General features: G+C 42.8%; 1 protein-coding gene across 5 annotated transcripts in view; it reads left to right on the forward strand.

Annotated features, from left to right (window-relative positions):
* The window catches only part of Pde4b (phosphodiesterase 4B), a 580,180-nt gene that overhangs the window by 536,481 nt on the left and 17,174 nt on the right, over positions 1 to 26,525 (forward strand). For 3 of the 5 annotated variants that reach the window (XM_006987174.4, XM_006987175.4, XM_016005678.3), the window contains one exon: positions 6,197 to 6,309. In XM_006987174.4, coding sequence (XP_006987236.3) covers positions 6,197 to 6,309 — 113 coding nt within the window. Of the gene's footprint in view, positions 1 to 5,532; positions 5,635 to 6,196; positions 6,310 to 25,395; positions 26,014 to 26,525 lie in introns of those variants that run through there. The other 2 variants (XM_076564581.1, XM_016005679.3) reach the window with 2 other exon arrangements.

The raw sequence follows: 26,525 nt of genomic DNA on the forward strand, positions 1-26,525 counted from the left end.
TGGGGGTAGGGCACTTACCTCCCTGAACTCCAACTTCTTCATCTGTATTGAGTGATAAGTTTCAATTTAGACAGTTTCGAGGTTGTAAGGGAGCCTCTGTCCCTCTCCTCCACAAAGTCAGGGGGTAATAAGATCACATTGAGCTCCCTACACTGCAGGGCCAGTTTTTAGAGAACCTACGGTCTGTTGCCAACCAGATCACTACCTTTGTAACTGTTCATATCTATTACAGTGTTTTCTGACTGGGAGTAGCTGGCTGTATGTAACTGCTCATAGGTTTCTAATTGCCATTTCCTGCCATGACTCTTCTCTGGGTCTGTCCTATTTTTTAGTCTCTCTCTCTCTCTCTCTCTCTCTCTCTCTCTCTCTCTCTCTCTCTCTCTCTCTCTCTCTCACACACACACACACACACACACACACACACACACACACACACACACGTGCATACTACTACTGGATTAGAAGAATAGAAAATTAAGACTATGATCCCAAATAATAGGTGAGTGGAAAATTTATAAAAACAGGGAGGAAGGTAGAGCAATGACTGAATAAAAGAAGGTGATTCAGCAATTTGTACATTGTGATTTTATTTAATTTCTATGTATTTGTATGTGACTACATGTACATAAATGAAAAGGTTTATACTAGGATGTTAACAATGGGATCTACCGCTGAGACTCAGATCATGTCAAGGTTTTCTCTGCTGCCCTTTCCTAATTTTCTACAATGCATCTGCATCCCATTTGTAATTAAAAAAAAAGATATATTTGCAAAACATATACCATAGTTATAGGCTTATTGCCTGTTTTGTGTGCATTCTCCTGTTCTACATTCCCACGGAGAGCAGGATAGTTCACTTGACCTCACTTTACATGTGAAGAAGTTTAGTTTTGGAGACCTTGGGTAAGCGGCCTGAGGTCAGGCACGGGGCAAGATGAATGTGAGGGTCATACCAGGCTTCTGAGGAAGTATTGCACAGCCTCCCTCTGCTGAGAGCTACGCTAGATGGACCAAAAAGGGAAGAGGAGACTTGAAACTGACAACATTAGGAAAGCAATTGTGCAATTTTAAGTAGAAAAGACATGGTACGAAGTAACTTTAAATGCAGCATTTTCAGGAACACAGTTGCTTCTCGGCTCTAAGCTGAATCCTCTTTAGCATAGAGCAAAATCCAATCCTGCCAGGAATCTGGAGGGCACTATTGTCGCTGATGATTCAACTTCTGACTTCGTCCTTGACTTGACCCTTAATATAAATCAATCATACCCTTTTGCCTGTCTGTCACACAGAGGTGTTGCAAGGATTAGTGAACACTGTGGAGTTCCTTTGAGAAAAGAGCTATTTGAATACAATATATCATTATAAGATTAATATTAATTACAGTTTTTTGCCCATTCATCAAATACAGTACGCACCGCCTTCCTACTGAAGGAAGAAAGGGAGAAGGCTGGCTTCCCCTGTGGCTTCTCTTTGAACACTAGGCTTGACGACACCATTCATGGTTGCAGTCCCTGTTCTTGAGACTTGTGTCTGTGGGGAGAGCATTGCTCTCTTCAGGACCATCTTATGCATGACAGGAACAGAGTCAGCCTTCTGGAAATGAACCTGTGTACTCACATAGATTCCTGGGCACAGATGAGCCCATGTTGGCTGTCTCAGAGCTCAGAGTTTATCTTGGAACTTGTTGTTTGCAAATGGAAGCTGGCTACTTGTCTGTCCCCCTAGATAGATTCTCAAATGATTTGCCTGTTTGGGAGGTATGTTCCGTTTGTTTGCTTGCTTGCTCTTGGCAGTGCTGAGGATTAACTATGGATGGGACTTTGCCATTAGGCAAGCATGCTATATACCACCGAGCTGCATCCCCAGCCTGATTCTCTCAACCATTCTCTTCCTCTGACCCCTGGCATTCCAGAATCCATCCATCCTCCTTCTTCCCATCATCACCTGTGACTATTGTTTTCCCACCATCTTCAGCAGAGGCTGGGTACAGGTACAAGAAGGATCTGAGTTGAGTGAGTGTGCTATGCAAAGTCTTATGGTGGGGCATAGTTAAGAGCTGTCCATGCTCTGAGTTGGCAAGAGTACAAATATGGTAAACAGAGCCAGTGTCTCCATGGACCAAACTTCTTACTTATCACTGTTGTAGTAGGCTTTTTATTGCTGTGATAAAGGCCATAGCCAAAAGCTACTTGGGGAGGAAAGGGTTTATTTGGCTACAACTGATCACAGTCCATCACTGAGGGACTCCAAGATGGGAAGTCAAGCATGGCAGGAACCTGGATGCAGGAATTCAATGATGGAATGCTGGTGACTGTCATACTCCCTGTGACTCTCTCAGCTTTCTTTTTATACAACCTTGGACCACCTATCACAGTTGGGTGGGCCCTCCGACATCAATCCTGAATCAAGAAAATGCCCCCACAGACTTGTCTACAGGCAATCTGATGGGAACATCTTCTCAATTAAGGTTCCCTCTTCCCAAATGTCATCAGCACAATCTCTGACCTAGGTACCCAGCAGATCTCAGAGAAGGAGTAGCAGTACCCTTCGGACTCTACTGGAAAACTGAATGGTTGTGCTGTGAAGTAAGACACTGGAAACCCCCTTGCCCAACACTTGTAATGAGGAAAAATACTTGCCTTGCCTTTTCCCAGGCCAGGCAAAGCACAACAACCTGGCTGCTGCAGGAGGGGTTGCCGGCGGTTGGTGAGCTGTATGCACACCCTCAGTCATAGGAAGCAGCACCTCAAGTCTCCTGGAGGGTCCATCCTCCCTTCATGGTATTCCCATGCCTGCAAGAACATGATATTAAGTGAAACTCACCAAGCCATTCACTAACTGAGGCAAAGGTACCACCATAATGTAAAACGCCAGTTAGTGATGACGAAAGCAGGATGTCTAAAAGTATTTTAAAATACGGATTTCATGGGTGAGGGGGATGACAGAGAATGCAGAAGGAAGGAAAAAAACTCTATGCTCAAGCTCTCCCCCAACCCCTTCTCTTTCCTAGGGTTTGGCCCAGAGGCCTTGCACTCTCATTTTGCCCCAGGCCCTGCAAAAATGTGCTGCAGCTCTTCACTGAAAATACTCTCACCAAATATGCAGTTCTGCTGTCTGGCTTCCTCCTCACACCCTTGTCCTCCCTCATGCTGGGCCTTTGGGTTTCTTTGCTTACCAGAACTAACTGCTCCCACATCCTGCTCCCCTACCTACTGAACCCCAGCTTCTTTGCTAAGCACTGTATACATGCTTGTACCTTTTCTCTTTATAATTTGAAGAGGCATACCCTCCTTTTACAGCTGTAGGGCATGGGCGTCTGAGATCACACAGTAAGAGTTCAAAGAGGACAATGCCAGCCTGCCTGGTTCTTGCTGCAGAGCTGGTACTTTCCCACCACATTGCATGCGAGCACATCTGCCTTACTAGTGCCCAAGGCTCTGCAAGCAGCTTGCCCGGGCATTTCATCTCCATCTGGACTGGTATCGCCTGGGTGTCTGCCGGGTCCCAAACACCTGGCCCATGTGTGGTTCGAGGGCTACAAAGCCACAAGGTGGAGGCCAGTGCTAAGCTACACTTGCTATTTTCCTAGTTACAACCCTGAGTAGCAAGTATGAGAACATCTCTCCCTCCCACTTGTGCCCATGCCCTCTGCCTTGGTTGTGATAAGCGGGGCATGCAATCTTGACTGTGGGGTAAGGATTTGGAAAATATATATATGGAGACAATATGTGAAATTATGAAAGAATTAATAAAAATATTTTAATACATAAGCAGCTATTATGAGGGAGAAAGAATTTGGAAAGTGACCAATCTAACAGAATTTCAAGATGAAATAGTCTTTACTATGCATATACGTACACACACACACACACACACACACACACACACACACACACACACACACACACAGTGGTTAGCCTGAAGAAGAAAAGATGCAGAATGCAGGAGCAAGATGCTATAGGCTCTGTCAGCCAGGCACACACACATCTCAGGCTGCACTGGCATTAGCAACACTGTGCAGGTATCACTTGCAGCAATCAGGTACCCTGGTGTACCTCCGAAAGGGTCTCCCTTTCAGCCCTTCTGCTGGCATGCTCCTGTGTTTTCTATGTGACGCTGGAGTGGAAATCAGATCCCCTCCTCTTGGTGGAGAAACGTGCCTTGCACTCTTTTATCTCACAGTCACTCTGCATATCTGCTGATCCCAACAAACTCCTCCTCTCCTGGCTGGCCTGCTGAATGTCTGGTCCCAGTTACAGAGGCTGCAGGTGGTGATGTGGAAGGCAGCTGGGGAGTGAGGCAGAGAGTCGGGGTGTGAGGGCTCTGTCCCTTCAGAGAAAGCTTTCTTGAAGTACTCCTCTAGGGGAACAGGGGAGGAAGGGTTGCTGTGGAACATATGAGAGAGAGAGAGAGAGAGAGAGAGAGAGAGAGAGAGAGAGAGAGAGGGAGGGAGGGAGGGAGGGAGGGAGGGAGGGAGGGAGGGAGGGAGGGAGGGAGGGAGGGAGGGAGGGAGGGAGGGAGGAGTATCTTGGAGTTGAGGCAGCCTTGCAAAAGTAAAGAGGAAGAAAGGCAAGGTATGTGCACATCTGGCTTGAAAACAGTTTTATTGAAAACACCTAAATTTCTTGTCTGCATGTTGAAGAGTGTGGAAAAGTAGATGGAGGGAGTCACCTCCGGTGGTTTTTGTGGGTTTTCACGTATGACATACAGGATGTTGAGTTTTAACCCCTCTTTACCCTGAAGTGCAGGGATAAACAAATACCCGATTCTGTGAAGTGCGCCTCTGTGGACAGGCCACTCCCTTTCCCTGGAACCACACGTCAGTTCTTTCTCTTTCTGTGCTTGTTGTATTGGATGCAACACACATAAAATTCTTCATGTGATAATGAAAGCCTGTGTGGTCTCACTAGGGCCTCTTCATAAAGGTGTTTAAAACCACTGTCTAAGCGTTCTAAAGCTGGCAGGAACATTGTATCTTATCAGTGCCTGTTGTACGCCTGTGTTCTGGAATGTGTGCTGATTGGCTGCTCATTCTCTCACTTCTGTATGAAGTGTCTGCCTGCTCTATACATCTGAAGCTTCAGTAATTCACCTAAAATTATAACATGAATTCAGTGTTTATTAACCTAGGTCTTAAGTCAATAACCTGAAATGTTTATTGAGACCCACAAACTTTTGGCTATGGAATGTCATGTCCTGGGAAGAGGGGGAAAAAAAGAGTGTTCCACTAGCCAGATGTATGATCTTGAACACACTATTGGTTTTTTGTTTTTTCCGTGGGTTTTTTTGTTTGTTTGCTTGGTTGGTTTTTGGTATGGGACACTTTGAAAAATTTCCAGAAAGCAACAAAGGAGACCCCTAGCCTTAGTGCAAAGGAAAGGCGCACATCTGACTCCACCTGAAAGTCCGGTTCAGAGTTTCTCTGTGACCCTGGCACCACCAGAAGGGAAGTCTTGGCTTTGTTTATTATAACAAGAGCCACAAGACTCCCAGGCCAATAAACGTGTTCACGTAAAACTCCAGACAGTTTCTCTAGACTGGAGTCTTATCATCGGGGAGACCTCATTTTACCTCTAGTTTAGGGAGAGACTCCACGAAGAGAAAGGAATAGCCTATGCCTCAGACTTGTCCCGGGTCAGTGTCTCTGAGTCCAAAGGGACCAACTGGAGCATTTCCCCCAGAATGAATGAGTTCCCTGCCTGGGAACAGCACGGTCAAACAGTTGCCCCCACATGGCCATAGCGAGCCGGTTTCACTTAGAAGCAAAGCAAAAAGAAGGGAAAGCCTTCCTCATTTCTCCTCCAGACTGCAAACACTCAGAAATGACATCACACACCCCACAGAGCCCCAGGATGACTAAGGCAGAGGCAGCCTGAGAAAACTCTGCTGGGCCCTGGGTTTTAGGGCACAGTTATGCAGATGAGCGTCTGGGCGCAGGTTCCCGCCTTCTTCCTCTGAGGAAGTTTCTTGGTAGATCACTGACACCTCATCCCGGCGAGGGGGTGAAAACTTGGCACCGGCCAACCCCGGGCAGAGCACCAGAGAGCTTGGAAGCAAGGAGTCGTCGGCAAGCAAACAATGAAGGAGCAAGGGGGCACCATCAGTGGCGCCGGGAGCAGCCGAGGCGGAGGAGACTCGGCTATGGCCAGCCTGCAGCCGCTGCAGCCTAACTACCTGTCTGTGTGTTTGTTTGCAGAAGAATCATATCAGAAACTAGCAATGGAGACGTTGGAGGAACTAGACTGGTGTCTAGACCAGCTAGAGACCATCCAGACCTACCGCTCTGTCAGCGAGATGGCTTCTAACAAGGTAAGGGCGCCCTTTCTCTCAACTACAACCGAAGCGCCGGGCTGCAGCCAGTCTGTTGATCTGTCCCGAGAAGTTTGTCAAAGTGCCGCGTGCACTTTCTTTGCTCATGCCCTGGTACTACAGTAAATTGAAGTTTCTTAATCCGTGTTAATTATTCAGAAACAAATCTCCGAATTCGTGCAGTATCGGATATAAGTGACAGGCATCTGCCTAGCTTCCAGATCATTTTGACAGCTGTAGATACTTTTTCTTTTTAAACAGTTACGAGAAAATTGAAATCTGCTTGAGTCCACGGGGCAGAGTGCAGGACTTGCCACATTTTAATCGGTGGAGCATACACGTGTTGGACGAGAAAGCAGGTCCACCACTTTTTTTAAATGAGAACACAGACTGCCTTCCAGTCTGATAAATTTTTACTGGGAAGCAGGGCATTGGAGGATTTATAAGTCTTCCTTTGTGATGCTGACACGGCCTGAGATCAAAAGAAAAAAAGAAAACAAAGGTGCATGGTGTATTTTGCCTTCTACCACAGAAAGTTGGGTTTTGTTTTGTTTTTCCTAATTTTAAAGATGAAATCATTTAAAACTAAAATCCACCCATAGTGAAAAAAAAGAAGATTTTATTTACAATATCCAGAAAAACAAAACAAAAACAGTGTTGAGGAGCTTTAATTATCTGTCATTATCTCATTTGTTTAATTAACATCTGGACACAGAGTACTAATTTATTGACATTATACAGTGAGGTTGTTGCTAGTTTTTTTTTCTGCTTGTTTACATGTTTTCATGCAGAATTTTAACTATGCATGTATGTGTGCACAGGTGTGTGTGTGTGTGTGTGTGTGTGTGTGTGTGTGTGTGTGTGTTAGAAGTTAAGAAGTTATATATGTATCCACATTCGTGTACTTGGAGAGAAAGCCTGGACACTGCACTTCACAGAGTTCACCTTCAAGTCCACCTACAATTCTAGCTTGAGAGGTGTGCTATTGTCTTACATTTCTGAGGCTGGAAGAAACTTTGTACCACACCTACCCTTCTAGCCCAAGGTCCATCGCTGATTGCCCTCTCCTTCCTCTTTTCCTGGGTAAGAAGCATCGCTTTGGAGCAGAGCTTGCTGGCTCCTCTTCAAAGCATCATGGCCGAGGAAGCAGAGCATCCTTAGGAGATGCTGGTGTGTGTGTGTGTGTGTGTGTGTGTGTGTGTGTGTGTGTGTGTGTGTGGTGGGGTCTTTCTTACTCTGAAACTCTCTCATGAACTGATCCGTAACAGAGCAGAAATGAGCCCGTTCTGAAAGTTTAGCTCCGAGTTCCACTTGATGGGGGATAAAGAAACAGGATGCACTGGGGTTTTAACTAGTATTTTCTGACTTCTCTCAAGCTCTCTGTTAAGCAGGGACTTTCCAGGCTGGTGTAAAACCCAACCGCTTCCCCATGCTGGGGGCTTCACTGTATAACTTCTCCAAATCACTTTGGGATTTACATAGAATGTTTCGCACAGGCTTGGCCTGCTTCACGGCATCAGCAGATGTTCGGTTGTCTCTTTTTCTGTGTGATATGTGGTGCAACCTGTGAATCCAAAATTCTGGGGTAATCTTTTCAGTAGTTTTCACCATCAAGGACGTGAACTTCTGGAGACACCCAAGACAGAGCAGGGGACTAGCCAGAGGAGAAAAGAACAGCCCTAAAGAACCTGCACATTGCCATTAGTTATCACATCCAGTGTGTGTCCTGAGTGCTGGCCTTGTTCACTGTCTATCTTGTAAAGTTATTAAAATGTATCGCTAACTAGGAAAGGAGATATGTATTGAGACCAGAGACTCCCAGTCCCTTGAGCCTCCACCCCTCCCTGAGGGTGTCCTGGGCAGGAAGCAATGAAAGCTGAATAGAGCTAACTCTGAAGAAATGCCACTCGCAGCACAGTTGGTTAGCTGAAGCAGGAGCATGCTGCCTCGCCTGTTCTCTAGGTCCCTGGTGGGAAGGCGGCAGGGCATAGCAGCCATTCAGTGAGTGAAAAAGAGAATGCTGTGTTAAAAAGGTCTCTCCTCTCAGCTCATCGATTCATTCCATTCCGATCGTTGTCTTGGGTGATGCTGAGCACAATGGCAAGCATATCCTGGGTAATAACAACCCAAGAATATAGTGTGACCACCAGAAAAGAGTTCATCGATATTATCTGGAAAAGTGAGATGAAGTGATGCACAATAAAACTAATACTCCACATGAACATTTAAATGCTAAAATTAGCTGAGATTTCTATGTGAGTAGCTATTTGGAAATACCGTCACAGTTATCACCAAGTAGTCAGATTTGGTCGTATTTTGCTTACTCTTACTGAAAAAGAGCCCAGCAAAACTGAACCACAGAGATGGAAGGGAGCATACATATAGCACTCTTTAAAAGAGGAGGGAAAATGTGAAGAGCTTTGGATCTGGAGATGCATGGTTTAAATTCTGTCCATCTCACTTACTAGCTCTTTTATGTGAACCGACTTATTTAACTGCCTTGAAGACTCAGTTTTACAATATAAAAGCGAGCCTTGCCTCACCAGGTTTAGGTCCCAAAGCATATAGTAAAGTGTCCCTGGTGTGTCGTAAGAATCCAGTGAGTGATCACTTACTAAGACCTACGACATTGTTGCAAAATCAAATCTGTCTCTACTTGCGCTTCACAGCTGACCTGAGGCTTTTGTTTACAGTCTGGACTTACTTCAGAGTATAGATGGGAGAGCCACAGTCGTGTGAAGGGAGTGTAACTGGGTAACATAGGTGCCAGCCTGTGTGGAAGAGGTGGAGCGTTGCCTGTTTGGTAGAGGAAAAGCAAGCAGTCGTGAGGGTTTCTTGTACCTGGGCAGGGCAATGCTTTCTTGTTGTTTATTTATGACTTTCCTTGACCCATCTGTGGCCTAAAGAGAAGGAGTGGTTCAGAGGGTACCTGGCTTTCCCTACGCTTCTACAGGGGGACAGATGGCTGCTCCTGTGCCTAACAAAAACGGTTTTTCTTGACCCCCAAATACCATCAATAGGCCAAGTGGAGTTTCAACGTTTTAGAGAAACCTACAGCCAGATGAGTTAGTGTTAGAGGATATTTTCCCAAAATTAAAATGAATAAAATACACATGGCAAGAAGGCAGGACAGGTAAGCAGGAGCTTGGAGGGCATGGCCGTGCCTTCTGATGTGGGAAGAATGCCTGGACCCCTCAGTGAGCAGTCCAAGTTAGGTTAGCCATGTCAGAGCCCTTCCCTCTGAGGTTTGTTCATTAGTAGATGTGTTTCAAAGTTTGTCGCCTCCTCACCTGGAAGAACCGTCTCACACTTCGGCAAAACTCATCAGAGCGTGAGCTCATCTCCTCCCTGGGGGGGGGGGGGGGGACCAGCCTGCTGTTTTGAAAACAGGATGCCTGGGCTCTGCCCAAAAAGAGGAACGGAAAGAGAAACAGTATAGAAAGGAAGAAAGCCAACAGCCCCACCGGGATCCCCAGCCTGAGCGCAGCATAAACAATGACCTCTCTTTCCGACCTTCACTGTGGCTCAGTTCCTGACCTCCTCTCACCAAAGCCAACCCACGTCATCAGAGGAGGATAGGAGGAATGGTACAGCTGCTGTGAGGGTGACTAGAGTTTCCTGCCGCCTTCCTGACAGACGCAGTCAGAAAAGTACAGGGTTGCAACAACAGAGGAAGGCTGAGGAAGGACGGGCCAGAACAATCCTAGGGAGGTGGGGCAGGACTGGGGAGGAGTGGGAGGTGTTCCTTCCCCTTTTGGACTGAGATGCATAGTCTCTCATCTAGGGTTCAGGTGAAGAGAATCTCAAGGCTTATTAGTACCTGCCACGGCGAGTGTCAAAAGACGGGCATATCATGGTAGTCAACTACAGCTACATTCAGATTATTAACGGTAGTCCCAGATGCCTTCCCAAGGCCCTCCTGGGTCCTTTTCTTTCTCTAGCAGCTTTGTCTGGGACAAATTTGGACCCAGATGATGAAAATGGATGTTCTGAAATTTAACAGTCCAGTCTTGGGTACCAACGCTTCCTTCAGACTGAAGAGTCAGGATATAGCACTTCAGTAACTGCTAAGGAACCTCACCAGCTGGGAGGTAAATGGTACTTTCTTGAGGCATCCTAAAATCACATACAGATACCATCACTGGAGAAGTGAGTCCTTCTAGCTACACAGGTTTATTTTTCCAGCCTGCACCAACTAATTGCCTGTGCTCTTGGGAGGGAGGGAGGGAGGGAGGGAAGGAATAAAGTCACTCCATTCCACCAGCCTGGAGCTACCAGAATGTATGGCACTGGAAGGTGATCATGACCAAGACAAGCCAATTGCTCTAATGAGTGAGTCATTTTCTGTACCACTCAACGATCAATCCATATCTATGGGAAATGCTGGCCCTAACAGAACTGAAAGGAAATAGATCTTAGTGGCCAAAAGATTCATCTAGGAACTCTGTCGGTCAACGGGAAGCAGGTTGTTGGAGGATTCATCAACAGTGAGAGAGGGGCTTCCCTTAACACAGGGGCGATTTTACTGGTTCCTAGGCTTGCAGGAGTCCTAGCACATTCTCCTCCAGCTGAACAGAAGGGGCCTGATCAGACCCAAGGGATACATGTGGTCCCCTCCAGACCTCTGGCCAAATTTCTCATTTCTGCCCAAAGGGCTCTGAATCCAATTCCCAGATCCTGCGCGTGAATGTGCTTTTGCAGGGTCATACATGCCGAGGACCCAGGGACAGCCATGAGGCAGCCGTACAGGACTGGGGTGAATGTGTGGGAGCATGGGCATGCAGGCTGTGGCAGCGGCCTCACCCAAGCTTTCCCCGATGGTCAAACAAACAGAAGGCAGGATATGGTACAGAGTTGAGGGAGTTGAAGCTCTCAATGTACTTACAGACATTGGGCTATCTGTCAGGTTAAGAGTTTCGGTGCTAGCTCAGTTTATATTTTTAAGCATTTAGGCTTGCAGTATGTGGCCTGACCAATGTTAGGGATGATCTTGATTTAGAGGGTAGACCGAAATGAAAATCAGTTCTGACAGGCAGGAGGGGAAGCACGTATTTTTTTTTTTTTTTGACCCAGTTCTCTCCCTTTACTGCTAGGCCTTCTATGAAGTATAGAGACAGCAAAGTAAAGCGACAGAATCTGACCATAAGGCATGGGTTAAGTTCTAGCTCCGCCTTTACTGAGAATATTTTCCAGGGCAATTGAATCATTTTAAATCTTTTCATTTCCTTATTATGAAACAAGATTATAAGGGGTAGATTATTTCTGTGGTTTATATCCACTCTTGAATTTATGATGGTAGACAGCCACAATACTCACACAGGTGTAGATGCTGCATGTAAACACACAACTGAGTCCTTGACCCATGTTGAATATATGGAGACTCTTTGTAGTAGGCACTATCTACAGATGGATAAAGTGGGATTTAGTAGAAACAACCTGATTAGCATAAATGAATAAAAGCACGATGGCTGAAAATGTAACTCATTAGCAGAGTGTTTGTGACCATGCCCGGGGCGCTAAGATCCAACTCTACACACACACACACACACACACACACACACACACACACACACACACACACGCATGCACGCACGCACGCACGCATGTGCACACACACACACACACACACACACACAAGCAAGCACACATACACACAACATGCACACAAACACACAGCTTTAGTTCTTAGTGCTGAGGATGTGGCTCAGTGGTAGTGTACTTGCCTAACACCACAAATGAAGCTTTGGACTCAGTGAGGCTGGGAGAATATCAGGGAGCAGGGTCAGCATCCCAGTGAGATAAATAAATAGAAGGGAAAGTTGACAGGTCCTTAGCAATTCTTCAATGTGAAGTATGTAGTGTTTGGTGGGAGGTCTTGTTCTTCTAACACAGATCTTTATTGGTTTGGTCTGGTTCAAATTTCTAATGTGCAGTTACCTTGTTGGCCCCGAGTCTAGCCATTAATTCCAGACTCAGCCTGGGCTGGAAGGCAGTCAGTCTTTCTAACACAGGTAAAAGGGGGAAATTGTCATAGTTCTAGGAAATGGTGTATAAGCACTCATGAAAATGGAAACAGTAGTGTCAGGCATCCCTTGCTTCTTGCGGATTAGTGTGCAAAATCCCAGCTCTCTTGGTTTTCCATAACTTAGCTTAAGATCAGATAGTAACATTTTCTCTGAAAGCTGTGGTCTACTTCAAATTCCCTTGTTCCTTGTGTAACCACCTCTACCTGACTCCTGCAAAGGACAGAGAGAGCAGGGTTATTCTTATCGATTTGATTTGATTGACATTCAAATGATGGCAACAGTTTCGCCTTGTAGCATGTCCTTCCCAATGCATGTGGCTTGACCATAAAATAGAGAATTCATATCTTTGTAGCAGAGCTACTTGGACTGTGGAACTCCCAATTGCAGAGAGATTTCTTATCTTATTGTCTTCAGAGATGAAAAGGAAGATTTAGCTGACCAGTCTGTTTATTATTGTTTAAATTACTCTTAATTGTTTTTTTTTTAATTATAGAATAGAGTTGTATTCTTGAGTGTGATTCAGTATTTGAAATTCTAGTCTTGAGAAAACTTAGCAAATCCAAGTGTTTGGGAGCTAGCTCTCTGAAATAAATGTGATTTGTAATACTTTGCTTAATCTAAATAGTTCTACAAGGGTAGGTATGTCTAGGAACTGGTTCATTCACTGAATTCTGACCTAGTTCACCCAGTCTTTTCATTAACTCAGCTGCAATTTTATAAATGAACAAATCTCTCAAGAGGAATTCAGTGAAGGAATTTCACCTCTGTGTGACTCTGACCGGCTGCTGGGAATGTACTATAGCCGAGGAGTCCATGATAAACTGAAAAGAGCGGTCTTGAACCATTGCCTCGCAGCATGGAAATGGAATGAGCATTTAGTTTCCTTTTTTATACTTCCCTGCCTTTGCGTGTTTGATCTTTGAAAAGACGTCCCAGACTTAGAGCCCCACCGAGTTCCTTGCCATTGTTATCTATGGAAGAAAAGCGGGGGTGAGGCTTGTTCTTACGCAATTCTTCCAAAATATTTAACTTCTAGGTGAAATGGGTTCAGCAGGCGAGGATCATTTACTGTTATGAAAACCAAAATACCCGGCCAGAAGACGCCAGTGCACACTCATGCTGGTCAGTCGGGTTGCATTCTTGGCGGCATCCTGCCAATTGTCAGTGTGCTTTCCTGTACAGACTTGCTTTTGCTCTTTTTGGGGATCTACCAGCCCCTTTCTGTCTTGCCCTATGGCATGTGATGTTTCCCTCAGCTGGTGCCAAACTATTTAGTCTCTGGGAGATTTTACTGTAACTTCCTTTGTTTGATTTACTTTAAAGTAACCAAATGCTTCCACAAAGAAAGAACTGTTAAGTCGCTTAGAAAAGAAGACGATAGTGAATCTCTTGTTCTTGTGTGCCTGTTTTGGAAAGCACCTGATGATCTCCGCTTATTCACGGAGTAGACTTTAAAGCTAGAATCCACACGCACCTCTGCTCAGCGGTCACAATATGTTCCCTTCCAAAAAACAATCGCAAATTTAGGACGGACTGCTTTGGAAGCCTCAAGCCCTTCCAGATAGAAATGTAGCAAGTTTATTAATGTAAAGCTCACCTTAGGGTGGGGTCATTTTCATCTTCTAACTTCCAAATTTCAAATATAGTAAATTATAAATTTGCTATTAAAAGCCTTACAAGACCACATTGCTCTTTCTTTGCTCAGTAGACTGCAAAACATTATAACCTTGAACTATTATGTAGATGAAAGCAGAGTATAGCTACCTAGAAATGTTTTTTAAAAAGATTCAACCAATATTTTAAAAAATACATTTAGGACAAGAATTATTGGCATCTAACACCTTAATATGAAAATTCATCACTAAATAAAAGTATCTTTCCAATTGAACTAAATGGGCTGTACTGCACAGAGGACCAAGTAAACTAAGTGTTGACATAAAACAACTAATGTCCTTGGTCACTGTAGATGGTGAAATTTGATAAGTAACAAAAAATTCTATACATTTTATTTCCAATTATGGTTTCACACAGTTGTGTTAGACATGATCCTGCAACTTTCAGTCCAGAATAGAACTTTAAAAGTCCTATTTATGTATTTACCAGGCAGGGAAGATACCATGATCATGGCAGTGTTCCCACAGCGAGGCTTATTTACTGCACTCTGACTGACTGTGGAGACCCTTATGGTGTCTGCCCCCCAGTGTGAGAAACCCAATGTGTATTCTGTGGTAGTGGTGGTGGTGGGGGGACGGGACTGCATTTGTGTGCTCCTGTTACTTTTTTTTTAATTAAATACTGTTTATTTGAAGTCATTTTACAGATGAGGAAACATTTTATAAATAAGACCTATTTTCTTATCAATATGAAATAAAGATTAAACATCTAATATAATCCAAAAACTTTTGAAAATACAAAGTATACTCTCATTGAAAAGTAATTTTATTTTTCCATGACTTCTCCAGAGTCAGAGGATAATGGGAGGATTTCAGTACTGAGATGGGGGTCTCATTTCAAATCCAATTGTAATCCCCCTTATTTCTCCCCTTTGTCTGTTGGGAACTGAAGATGGCAAATTGGAGAGTTTACATCCCAGTGAAAAAGTCACCAGGCTGTGGATTTTTCCAGCTGCTTGGCAGAGTAGCTAGCCTAGCAAGTTGAGATTAAGATGGGAATCTCAGATTACCCTTTCTATCCCTATGATGTCTCTTTCCGATTAATATCCCAACATGAAGCTCTCATGACTTAATTGAGTTCCCCATTCTTGAGCCCCGTTACCTACATCCCAATGGAGTTAGTTCAGTCCTATTGGCAGCTTCCCACTGATGAACAATGCCAATGTTATTAAATGCTTGTAAGTATTTTGAGTTATGTCAATCTCATTCACAACATAGAGGCTTTTTTTTAAAAACTACCCACTGTGGCTCAAGATGAGTTTATTATTTATTAAAATTTAGAATTCTGAGGTAAATAATTCAAATATTTTGTAATAAATATGAATAAGCAATTATGTATTCATTTTTTAGAATGAAGAAATGCTGGGGAAAAATAAAGTGACTTAGGGAGAATTAATTGGGTTGATATAATGTTTATTAAGAAAAGTTATTTCATGTTTAAAGGATTCTTGACATGCTAACTTCAGCTCTTTTACTATCTGTCCATTTCTGGGCATTATTTACATTCTATGATGTGACAGAGTAAGGTGGCAGTCCTTAGCATACAATCCTTAGCATAAGAAATGAAGAGAAAAACTGCAAATCCACAACTGAATAGAGATGTTTGATGTTTAAGCTATTGGAATAAAAAACAGAAAACTTGATTAAAAACTGAAATATTTAAAAAGAAATTTACACTGGAGGGAAACTTGCAAAAGAACCCCAATGCTCATTTCAGTATGGGAAGGAATAGAGACAAATTACAAAAGACATACTAAAATTTTTACTAACTCTGGTTGGTCAACATGGTGGATTTCCAACTTCCTCTTTATCCTCAGTGTGAGAACATTTACTAAAACCATGGCTATAGATCACCAGATTTGTATGTATGATCGCTTGTGAATGAATTTATAAACCTAGGCCTTTCTGCTCCTCTCAACATTTCACCACCTGGAAGACTCCCCCTTCAGGTCACACAGCCAGGCCCTGTGTTGAGAACCTCCCTTGGTGTGCACAGTCTTTCTGGTCTTTCTGCAGACCAACCTCTTACCATCCTACCTGCTAATATCATAGCTAGCATTGGAGAAATCTAGAATTTTGTAGGTTTTTGGTACAGTTTCACGTGTCTACTTGATTAGGGAAAGCTAGGGCCTTCTGATGGTTCTCTAGTGAAGTAAGTGTATTCTAGCTCCTACCCTGGATATCCATCCAACTCAGCCTAAAACTTAACTGGCCTGATACTCCCCTAAAGAGTCCTCAACCTTGCCAGCTACAACCCCCACCCCCCACCCCCCTGCCGCCGCCCTTTGTGATGATTGCAGCTGGCTCCATTCTGAGTCAGATCATTGAGATACAGTCATGTTGACTGATACACTGGATATATTTTTCTTGGCCAAGCAAGTACATTACTTGTGTTCTGGACAGGATGAGCTACTGCTGAATTTTTCCCTGCTGCGTTTTAACACTCAGGATCTGGTTGCACAAAACTTATTTGCATCTTTCTTAGCATGACATGGGAGTGTCCTTGGGACTGTTTCAACAAGGGCTACCAAGTGTTTGCCAGTATCATTTAATTTCAGAGAATTTGGGGTAGTTTTACTGTTGTTGTTGTTGAACTTTTAATAAGTTCTTTAATAGATACTTTTGTACTAGTATTTTATAAGATTAAGATAGCTCTTGTATGGTTAAAATCTTGATAAGGGTGTTGTCTAGTGGCATATTGTATGACTAACAGAGTAAAATTTTCAAAATGAAAAGGGTCATACGTTGCTTTTCAAGAAAAGCTTCAGGGTGTGTTTAGAGTGTGTGTACTTGTATGTATCTGTATGTGCTCAATAGTGAGTATGTGTGTGGGGGTTGAAGGTCAATATAAATTGTCTTTATCTTTTACACCATAATATATGTATATAATATATATATGTATATATACACACACAGTGTTTCTCATTGAACCAAAATGGCAAGCCATTTTGGCTAGACTTGCTAGCCAATAAATCCCAGGATCCATCCTGTGCCTTTCCCCTCAACCCATGCTAGCATTACAGACATACACTGCCACACCTGACTTTTCTGTAGGTGCGAGGAATCTAAAGTCAGGTTCTCATGTTTGGACAGCAAGCACTCTACCTACTAAGACATCTCTCCAACTCAACAAAAGTGCTTTTACCACAGAAAAACCCATAACAAGGTACTAAAATAGGACAACTTAGCCAAAGAATATGAAGTCCTGGGCAAGAAGAGATCCTCTTTTTTAAAAAGTGTGGTAAATCTATTTGGTTAACATGAATAAAACATGAGTTCTTCACATGTAGATATTTGTTAGGAAGAATTCAGAAAGAAAGCCTTTGCTCTTTCCATCTCTGCTTCTCATATTTCATCAGATGAGCCAGAACTACACTGCCCAGAGAACTCTGAATCTGCCCCAGAGGTGAGGTGCAGATGCGCCTTTCTTGTGAGCAGAAATGGGAAGCTCGATGTTGGTTGTTGAAGGCTGACTGGTTCAGTTTGGCACTATTTGGTTTATCATGCTCTCAGAAAGTCTGCATTCAATGGACATGAATCTAAGCCTTCAGAGCCTTGTGATGGCTGCTGTTTCAAACTTCTTGTTTCTGGGGTGTTGGGAGTGGGTGGGACCTAAGAGCATGTGTTATGTCTGCACTTATCATCTGCTTTCTCTCTCTGTTGCATGGCGCCTGATTACTTTACCACTATTGGACCATAATTTTCATTCTGGCATTTTGCTGAGGTTTCTTTCACCCCAGTAGCATATTCCATTAATTCATATGTTACCAGACTGATTTCAACTCTGCAAATCAGAGCAAATGCATACATGGTGCAGATATTCTTATTTATCAGGCAGTCTGTGCTTATTTCTAGCTTTAGTTGATATGTGGAGAATTCTGAAGTCTCCTAATTAATAGAAATTGGCTAAATTAAAGAAGCATTAATCAATAGTGTTACTAACATCCTGACTTCTCCAAACAGGCTTCTTTTGGGGGGGAGGGGAGTATGGTCTCTATATAAGGCCATTTCAACTTACGGTTTTCATTTTCAAATGCTGCATTTACCTTTCCTGCAATTCTGGTTACACTCCTTTGCCTGGTGAACAATCTAAATGTCAACCAGCAAGCTTGCACCTGTATGAGTAACTCATGTATCATACACATAACCTGTATGACATGGCACCACATCACGCATATTGTGGGAATTTTGCAGTTAGTTATGCAAGCCACTGTCAACAACAAAAAGAGTTTAGGCACTAAAGAACCACAAGAAACCTTCATGCAATAGTGAACCCAAAGTAAGGAAGGCCTGAGTTCAAACTTAAAATTCAGAAATAATTCCTATCTTCAAGCACAAATCTCATGGCATAGAGTGGCCACTAGGTCACAGACATATGTCATTTCCAGTCATCCCACTTCAAAGGTGAGAATCCTTGGTCTCTCTGAGGTTCAGTGACTCGCACAGTTTCTCAGACTGCACTACAGTGTGGGAGTTTATTTCCAGATTTGAGAGAACATTCAGCTGCCTTTACATCCTGTGTGGTAGAGGCTGCTGACTTCTCTGGTAAGGCTTCCTTGGTGCCAGTCAAGTCCATTAAAAAGGCAAGCCCACAATGAACATTGCCTCTTCTCCACAGAAGAGCTAGGCATCCGTCTCTGGAACTGCCTCTATCCCAACAGGACTATACATTTGAAGGATACTCTGGTGAAAGTGTGCTTCCATCTTGTCTAAATTATGGTAGCTATCATAGGAAAACAACATGAAGAATACAGCCATCTCTTCTAATAGGCTAGAAATAGCTTGAGACACTTGGTTTCATCTTTTATCATTTACAAATTCATTCAAACCTTCAATCTGTGGCAAATTTTTCTCAATTTGGATGTGAGACATACTAGAAGAGCCAAGATCCATGCTTCCAGAAGCAAAAACGATAAGCCCATGTAGCTCAGGATTTTAATTTTCTTGATAGGCCCCAGAGTTGACCTTGAAACTTGACAGATTATTGTGCTGTCCCAGCCCTGAGAAATGTTAAACTAGAAGGAGTGATTCTTAAAGTAGCTTTGAAGCCTCCCACTGTCTCATGTATCTCAGGGAGTATGGGAAAGACACTAGCTGAAAACAATATAACTAATGTCAGATGCATTGTAGGCTCTATGGTGCCCCTCAGGACAGTAGAATAGTAATCTCAAGGAAAAGTTGTGCAGATCTGTATGGCTGCAGAAATAGTAGACATTTTAAGAAGGTGGGTTTTACAGTAACTCAAGCAATGCTAGAGTCGGAAAGTAGGAATCAGTTCTTGAAGGAACTGGACTGCTGGGTGTGGCAGGACACACCAGAGCACACAAGGACCGTCCAGGCACCATTGCAAGATCCTATCTTAAAAACTAGAGGCTGGGGATGTTTGCCATGACCAGTATTTGGACTAAGAAATAAGTAATGTTTGTGGTGATAAGCTCCCCTGTTTTGTGTAGTTACCTCCAGAAAAACTGGGGATCAACTATAGATTTTGTTTTTCACTGGAGAGGACTCTAGACTCAGATCCATGCATCTTATTCAGTATTTCTATTTTTTAAATATTGTAAATTGTATGCCTTCTAGATGGGTAATGTTTTTTAAAAAGCATCTTAGTCTCCAGCTTTAGAGTCATATTAAAATTCTGTGACCTTGGGGGGATGAAAGAGTAGCTCAAGACTGATTTCTTAATTCTTTTTCTCAGTTGCTACAATGATTTTGCTTATTTGTTGATTATGGAGGTCAGCTGTATTTCACTGTTAGACCAGCACTCAAATTCTGCCAAAATACTTTTGCAGATTAGACAGATTAGAAGGAAGAAGACAGAACATAAGATGGCATTGTAGAGTTCTAAGAATGGTTAATGATTGCTTATTTCTCAAAAGAAGGAAAGATCTCTCTTTAGGAACTAAGGCTTGGAAAAGCATAATTATCTAAAGTATACAGAGCCTTTCACACTGATTTTCATGAGTAGAGTATAGCTTTGAATCTTCTTGTGAGGTGTTTGGATATGTAATATTTGAAATATGCATATACCCCAAAAGTTTCATCTGAATTATTTCAAATTTAAAGGGGTATCTTGAATTTTTATTCATCAAACTTAGCAATTCTACATATGCAGAAGCATAAATATATATAATGAGTAACATGCACTGTATAATGTAATAAACATTATACATAATTTAGAAATATCATGTTGCATAAAATGCTGTGATTATGTTAGTTCTTAGAAATATTTGCAGTACTTTTTTCTTTGTTTGGTCTATTTAATCATGTCACTGTAGCAACTTAGGCAGGAAAGCAGGTCATGAGAACTTTCTGAAAAGATTCTTATGGGAATTACTACAGGGTTAGGAAGCATTTTCAGCATTCAGACAATGTGTGTCATGTTTTCTCTTAAAAAGATTTCAGAAACTGTGAAAAGAAAAATAAGTGAGCAGTTAAGAGAATAAGTAGGGAGAAACACGTCAAGAGTAGGAGAACCTAGTGTCAACTTGTGAAACAACTCTCTACTGCCCCCCCCTTCTCTCTTTCCAGTTCTCTGTATGAAAGCATTGATGTTTTATCCCTCCCCTGCCTTTCATACATCCCTTGAGCAAGCACTCATCTTCTAGCTGGTGAATAGAACTGGCTTTGTTCATCAGAAACGCCAGCATTTTGTTGCAAAATTGTAATGACAGGATTCATGCCCACTTTTCCTCAGATTCCTACCTGTTCTTGTATCACTACATCCTTGGGGAGCTGGGAAGAGAAATGACTCCCCTCTCGATTCACTGCCGAAGAGAGTCTCTCTGATGTGGCCCATTGAGCGGGTGAACATCGCCTAAGCCCTGAGCCCCCAGTCCAGAGTTTGCCCGCAGTAGAACTTGTCGGCAGGCACGACCCACCCTGGAACTGTGCTCTCTGGCTCAGCTACTCCAGCGAAAGGGCCATGGCCATGAGTGTAACTCCTTCTTCCATTCAGTTACTGATGCACTCGGTGCTATTTCACTTGCCTTCCAAATAAGATAAGCATGTCATTAAAGAAGCAGGGCACGGAATTTCAGAGGAATGGTGGGAAGACAGAAGGGAGGAAGCACGAGATAACCTGAGCTGTGAAGGACAGTGGAAATTATGAGTTTTATATGAAGGGTTTTAAAGTACTACACCATACCCTTGCTCCAGATTTTTTTTTCTGTTTTATTTTTAAGTCAGATTAAAAAAAAAAAATTAAGGACTTTAGCTATCAACCCTCTCACTCGACTGAGGAAACAGAGACCTTGAAGTCAATGCATTTTACCCGAGATTACATATGGCTTGCAGTCATCTCTCACTAACCGGCGTCACCGCCTCATCTCTCTGCCACTGTGAGCATTCTATGATCTCACGAGGAGGCATTTTCAGCCCCTCCACTTCCCTGATACTCGGGAATCCTTATAAAATTATGACTAACGAGAGTGTAAAATATGAGTCAAAAGTTAGTCCCTAAAAAAGTCATTGTGACTTTAATGACTTCGGCAGTTGTTTCGAACTGCGAAAACAGGAAGATGCCGCACAATAAGGCGCCTGTCTCACAGCTGGGCTCAGACGTAGATGGCCACCCACAGGAGCAATGACTGGGGCCGCCTTCCTCTGTTTGGCACCTTTTCCCGTCCTGAAAATGTTTCTCTTACTGACTTCACCAGGTTATCATTGAGAAAAAGCACCGACTTTTTCTAATCTTTGATAGGGTAGATATTTAACCAATTATTTTAATAATATTTTTAATCATGTAGAATTACCACTAGCAAATCCAGATTAGTTTAAAAGCAGCTGTTTCACATACTCATACTCAATGTTAGCTCCTTCTACCATCATCAGCCTTCTGGCTTTTTTTTTTCTTTCTGAGAAACATAGTCCCTTCTATGTGAAGTCACTAAGAGCTCAGAACAGTGCCTGCTGATCTTTGCACAAATTTTAAGCTCGTTTTTCAAGAGGGAATAGAAAATGAAGATGTGTTTTCATCACTTTAGAGGACAGTGGCTCAGAAGCTGAAGGAATACTGAAGTGATATGACAAAATTTAATTTCAAACATTTCCTAAGAAGCTTCTCACCATTAAAAGGGGTCTGTGTTTGATTTGGTGCAAAGGAAACAACAGACTTACTTATCATTTGTAATAATGGGAACATAAAAATTAAATAAATCAAAGGCAGGCCATTAAAAAAATGACAGATGATTTTTACAGAGAAAGAATATTCTAGGAAAATAGTATTAAGTCATTTATAGAAAATAATAGCCCTTCTCTTTTCGAAACGTAACTTTAATTTCTCAGCAGTGTTTGTAGGTCTAGTGTTGGACAGACACAGCCTCAGGGAGGTGTGAGAAGTTTGTGTTCTAAGGGTTCATTCACAAACTTTGTTTGTCTGTGTTGAAAAGGGAATTTGGCCATTTCCCCCGGGGACATTATTTCTAGGTAGACTCTAACAGGGCTTTCTTGTGAGGACAGATTATTAAAGAAAAATAGGAGCTGTGTACAGGAGACATGAGAACTCATTTATCTCTGAAACAGCACCCTCCAGTTTCTAAATTCTCTACTGCATCTGGTGAGGTAAATAAATTCATTCCCTTTCAATCCTGCAAGTCCTTGGGCCATGGTTTCATTCAGGATCCATTTTACCTTCCTATTGAAGCAGCTAACTGGATAAGTTGACAGGGACACTCCAAGAGTCTCTGGCCAGGGAGCTCTGAGTTATGACACATCCCTCTGTCCTTAGTTGTGGTTTATTCTTATAAACAGAAGCATCTCCATTTTTACCCTGTTTACCTCAGCAACATAGAAAGAGTTTCATTTTTCTGAGAGGAGCTGGTTGCTAGAAAATACTGTGCCCAAGCAGTAGGAAGCTGCTCTAGAATCTCACACAATCTTGAGAGGTTAGGGCGGAAAGGTGGGTTGTGAGGCTTATGTGTCATTCTCATTTCACAGAAGAGAGATGAAGTGACATTACAAAGCAAGTCATAAAGACTGAGAATCAAAGTCGAGGTTCGATTGCTGTGTCATGGATACCCATAGCTTGCCAGAAGCAACTCCCATATGGAATTCAGACATTGAAAACCTACCTACCATGAACTCCCCAAGTGTCCCATCAGCTGTCACCTCAACATATCAGTTCTGGTCCTTGGCTTGTCCAGTCACTAGGGCCAGCCCTACCCTTATGACTTAGCCTTTCTAGAAGGCCACATCTGCCTTTCTTAGTCTTTCAGAGTCCCAAACAAGTGGGCCCTTCATAAGTATTTTTTGATGAAAGCAATGATTGCCTTAGTCAGTGTGGTAGGGCCCTCCCTTGCTGAGGAAAACCAGTGGTGGTTGCTAAGCAACATTTAAAAGGTCTAGATTGGTTTCTGACCCTGGATGACCTCCATTTGTATACTTCACCATGTGTATTTTATGGCTACTTTAGGATGACTTAGGAAAACTTTGCTTTTGGTATGCATTGCCCTGCCCTAAGTAAAAAGATCATAGGAGAATCCATTTAGGCATGGAAAAAAGGGAGATGGTATTCCTCTGTTTACTTTCATGAGTACACTGACCCCTCTGAAAAGACATAGGTGTGTAGTTTACTCAGCCCCATGGCTGAAAACCACCACCCTCTACCACACAGACTGATGGACCATGTATCCCAACAGGATCTTATGATAAAAGGTAGTTAGAGGGGGAAAGTGGGTAGGGAGAGGTGTCTTGCTGTTATATGATCTTTTTTTTTCTGACCTGCTCTCGTCTCCTGAGCAGAGTAGCCAACCACACCACCAAAGAGACCTCCTCACCCTCTTTAGACTGTTACCGGAGGACTAGCTAATGCATCCTAATTGACCTGGCTATTCTACTGGAATGAAAGTTGATTAAAACCATAAAAGAACTTTCTGTTTGTCCATTTGCTTGCCCCTGCCCCAGACTTGGCCTAACCATTCCAGGTATTCCACCAATGGCTGGCTGTTGAAAACCTGATAGAATGGCTTTATTGAAGTAGCACAAGCCTCGTCGACTCCAAAATGTCTGCAAATATTTCAGAGATACCAAAGGAACCAAAATGAGGATAATTGCTTGACTGTTATAGTTGGCTAAGTCTTGTCCAGTGGGCAGAGGGGGGGGGGCTATAGAAAAAAAGTTTTACTATAGTTTAAGTAACATTTGTTTCTTTGCTAAAGGCCAGCAGACTCATCAGCACTTATAAACCTGTCTTTTCTAACCTCCTAGTTTTCAGTAAGTTCTGGTTTTGTGGCTTGAAGGTGAGAGGCCAATGTGACAAGAGTTATGTCTTAAAAAAATAAAAATAAAAATAAAATAAATAAAACTCGGAATTTATACAATTCACCTGGAGTTCAAAATTACACTGAAGTTCAACATGTAAAGTCTACAAGCAGAAGTGATTGACTCAGAGATGTCTGGTTACTTATGAAAACACACACATACGCAAGCAAGGTTACCCAGAAAGAGAGAGGTTGTGTCTCAGAGGACAGTGTGTGGTAGAGTGAGCCAACAGGCTGTGACTCTGATTCGCTCTGGCTTCACCTCAAAAGGCAGCTCTCTGAGAGAACCAGTGGTTTGACCGAGTCTTAGATGCCTGAAGAGAAGCTATTGTCAGATACAGGATGCTCATTTGGAAGGGGAATGCCTCACAGGAAAGAGAGCCAATTACAAGTTCAGGCTGTTGCCATGGCGCTTGGCTGATCCTTCAATGTGGAAGACAGGAACTCCCTGGAAGGCTGGGATGGGGAAAGGGAGGGAGGGGGAGGGGGAGAAGTGAAGCCTGCTTGGGCAGGACATCCCTCTGCCTGTGTTGTAATGTTGACAGGAAGAGGCTGGCAGGGGAGCCAGGAAAAGAAGGGCATTTTCAACCTAGCCTGCGTTGCTAAAATGAAACTAAAATAACCTAACTATGAAACGTTTCTAACATGAATTCTAAGATGTAACAGCCCTAAAATATCAAATAAGCATAGGTCCAAATAATTCACTGTTCATTCAGCAAATGGTAGCTCCTATTTCCTAATGTACTTGGGAATCCTACGTGCAAAGGAAAGGTTGAATGAATTTAATCCGTTTGCTGAATATGATCTAATAAGCATATTAATGAACTGACTTGAGTGCAGAAAATTGCACATTTTTGGATGAAATACTTTTTGAGTCAAATAAATTCATTCCATCCTCATTCATTCCACTGTGAAAAGAGGCTAAATGCATCAGCATCCCAGCTGGTGGGCAAGTAAGGTTCCAAAAGCAAGTTAAAAAGAAATTCTTGTCTACTGGAAGCCTCAGAAAACAGCTACAGTTCCAACCTTTTCCAATTAAAAAAAAAAAAAAAAAAAAAGCCCAGAGTCAATTAATCAAATGTACCATCACTTGGAAGCAATTACAGTAGCGGAGCGCTGTGTCAGGCTGCTTCTGCAGAGGGCTGTCTGCAGAGGAAGAGAGGGTTGAAGAACACCTAGCTGGAACGGGGGAGGGTAGGACCTCAGATTTACTTAAATATTCATGGGGCTTCCTCCATTTTAATCTTCTCCTTTTTAAAAGATGGCTGTTTCCCAGGCAGACAGCTCCCGGGGGAAAGAGATTCCCTGCTCCCTGGCAGAATTGGACTAACCTAGGGTGGAAGCCCCTCCGGGCACCAGGACTGTTCATAACTGACAGAGTGCTTCAAGCCGGCCCGCTGACTGCGTTTGGATCGGCTCTGGCTCCTTCGTACATTACAATTTCTGGTTTCATTCCTCTCCTCTGCCTGGAAATAAGCAGGGAGCGCATAGGCTTCTTGCAAGAATGGAGTGTGAATGAAGATGGGCTGGCTTGCCGTGGATGAGGAAATACCGCGCATTTGCAAGGCTTTGTCATTTCTAAGTTTTGATTCTTTAACCCCTGGATCTGCGGGGTTTTTCTGATCCTCTGGGGATTGCTCTCCTAGAACTGACTTCTTTCAAAGGGATTTGTGGATTGTGGCAAGAAGAGCCTCCGAAATGCCTGAGGCAAACTATTTGTTATCTGTATCATGGGGGTATATCAAGGTGGGTCGATTTGATTTGTGTTATATGTCTGTGGTAGAATCTGATGCTTTACATCTGTCTGTTTTCTGTGGAGTAGAAGGTATCAGCAGTGATTGAATTTGTATATACATTTAATCCACTGGGGCTTCCTATGAAATAAGGACATGTTTTATTGCAATGTATTTTAAAGTACTGTAATGTGTTTCAATCCTGTTTTTTTTTTTTTTTTAGCTGTGTTCTAAAAGGATGCTTGCCCCCTCCCTTTCATTTTCCCTAAACTTTTCACTTCATCTGTTCTCACTGAATATGTTATCTCAAATTATATTTGGGGGAATAGTCCCAATTTTAAAAAGTAGCAATATTTTCAAGTGAAATTATTTTGATCTTTATTAAAATTCTTTTTCCTGAACTTGCAACTTCAAAAGAAATCAACAATATTAAGACAATTTAAGAACATCTTTTATTTTTCTACAGTGACATTGAAATGAATTTAAATTGAGAGGACATTAGGGTTTGTAGCATAGCTTTCGTTA

Source organism: Peromyscus maniculatus, chromosome 2 (assembly GCF_049852395.1).
Source record: "Peromyscus maniculatus bairdii isolate BWxNUB_F1_BW_parent chromosome 2, HU_Pman_BW_mat_3.1, whole genome shotgun sequence".
NCBI classification, from domain to species: domain Eukaryota; kingdom Metazoa; phylum Chordata; class Mammalia; order Rodentia; family Cricetidae; genus Peromyscus; species Peromyscus maniculatus.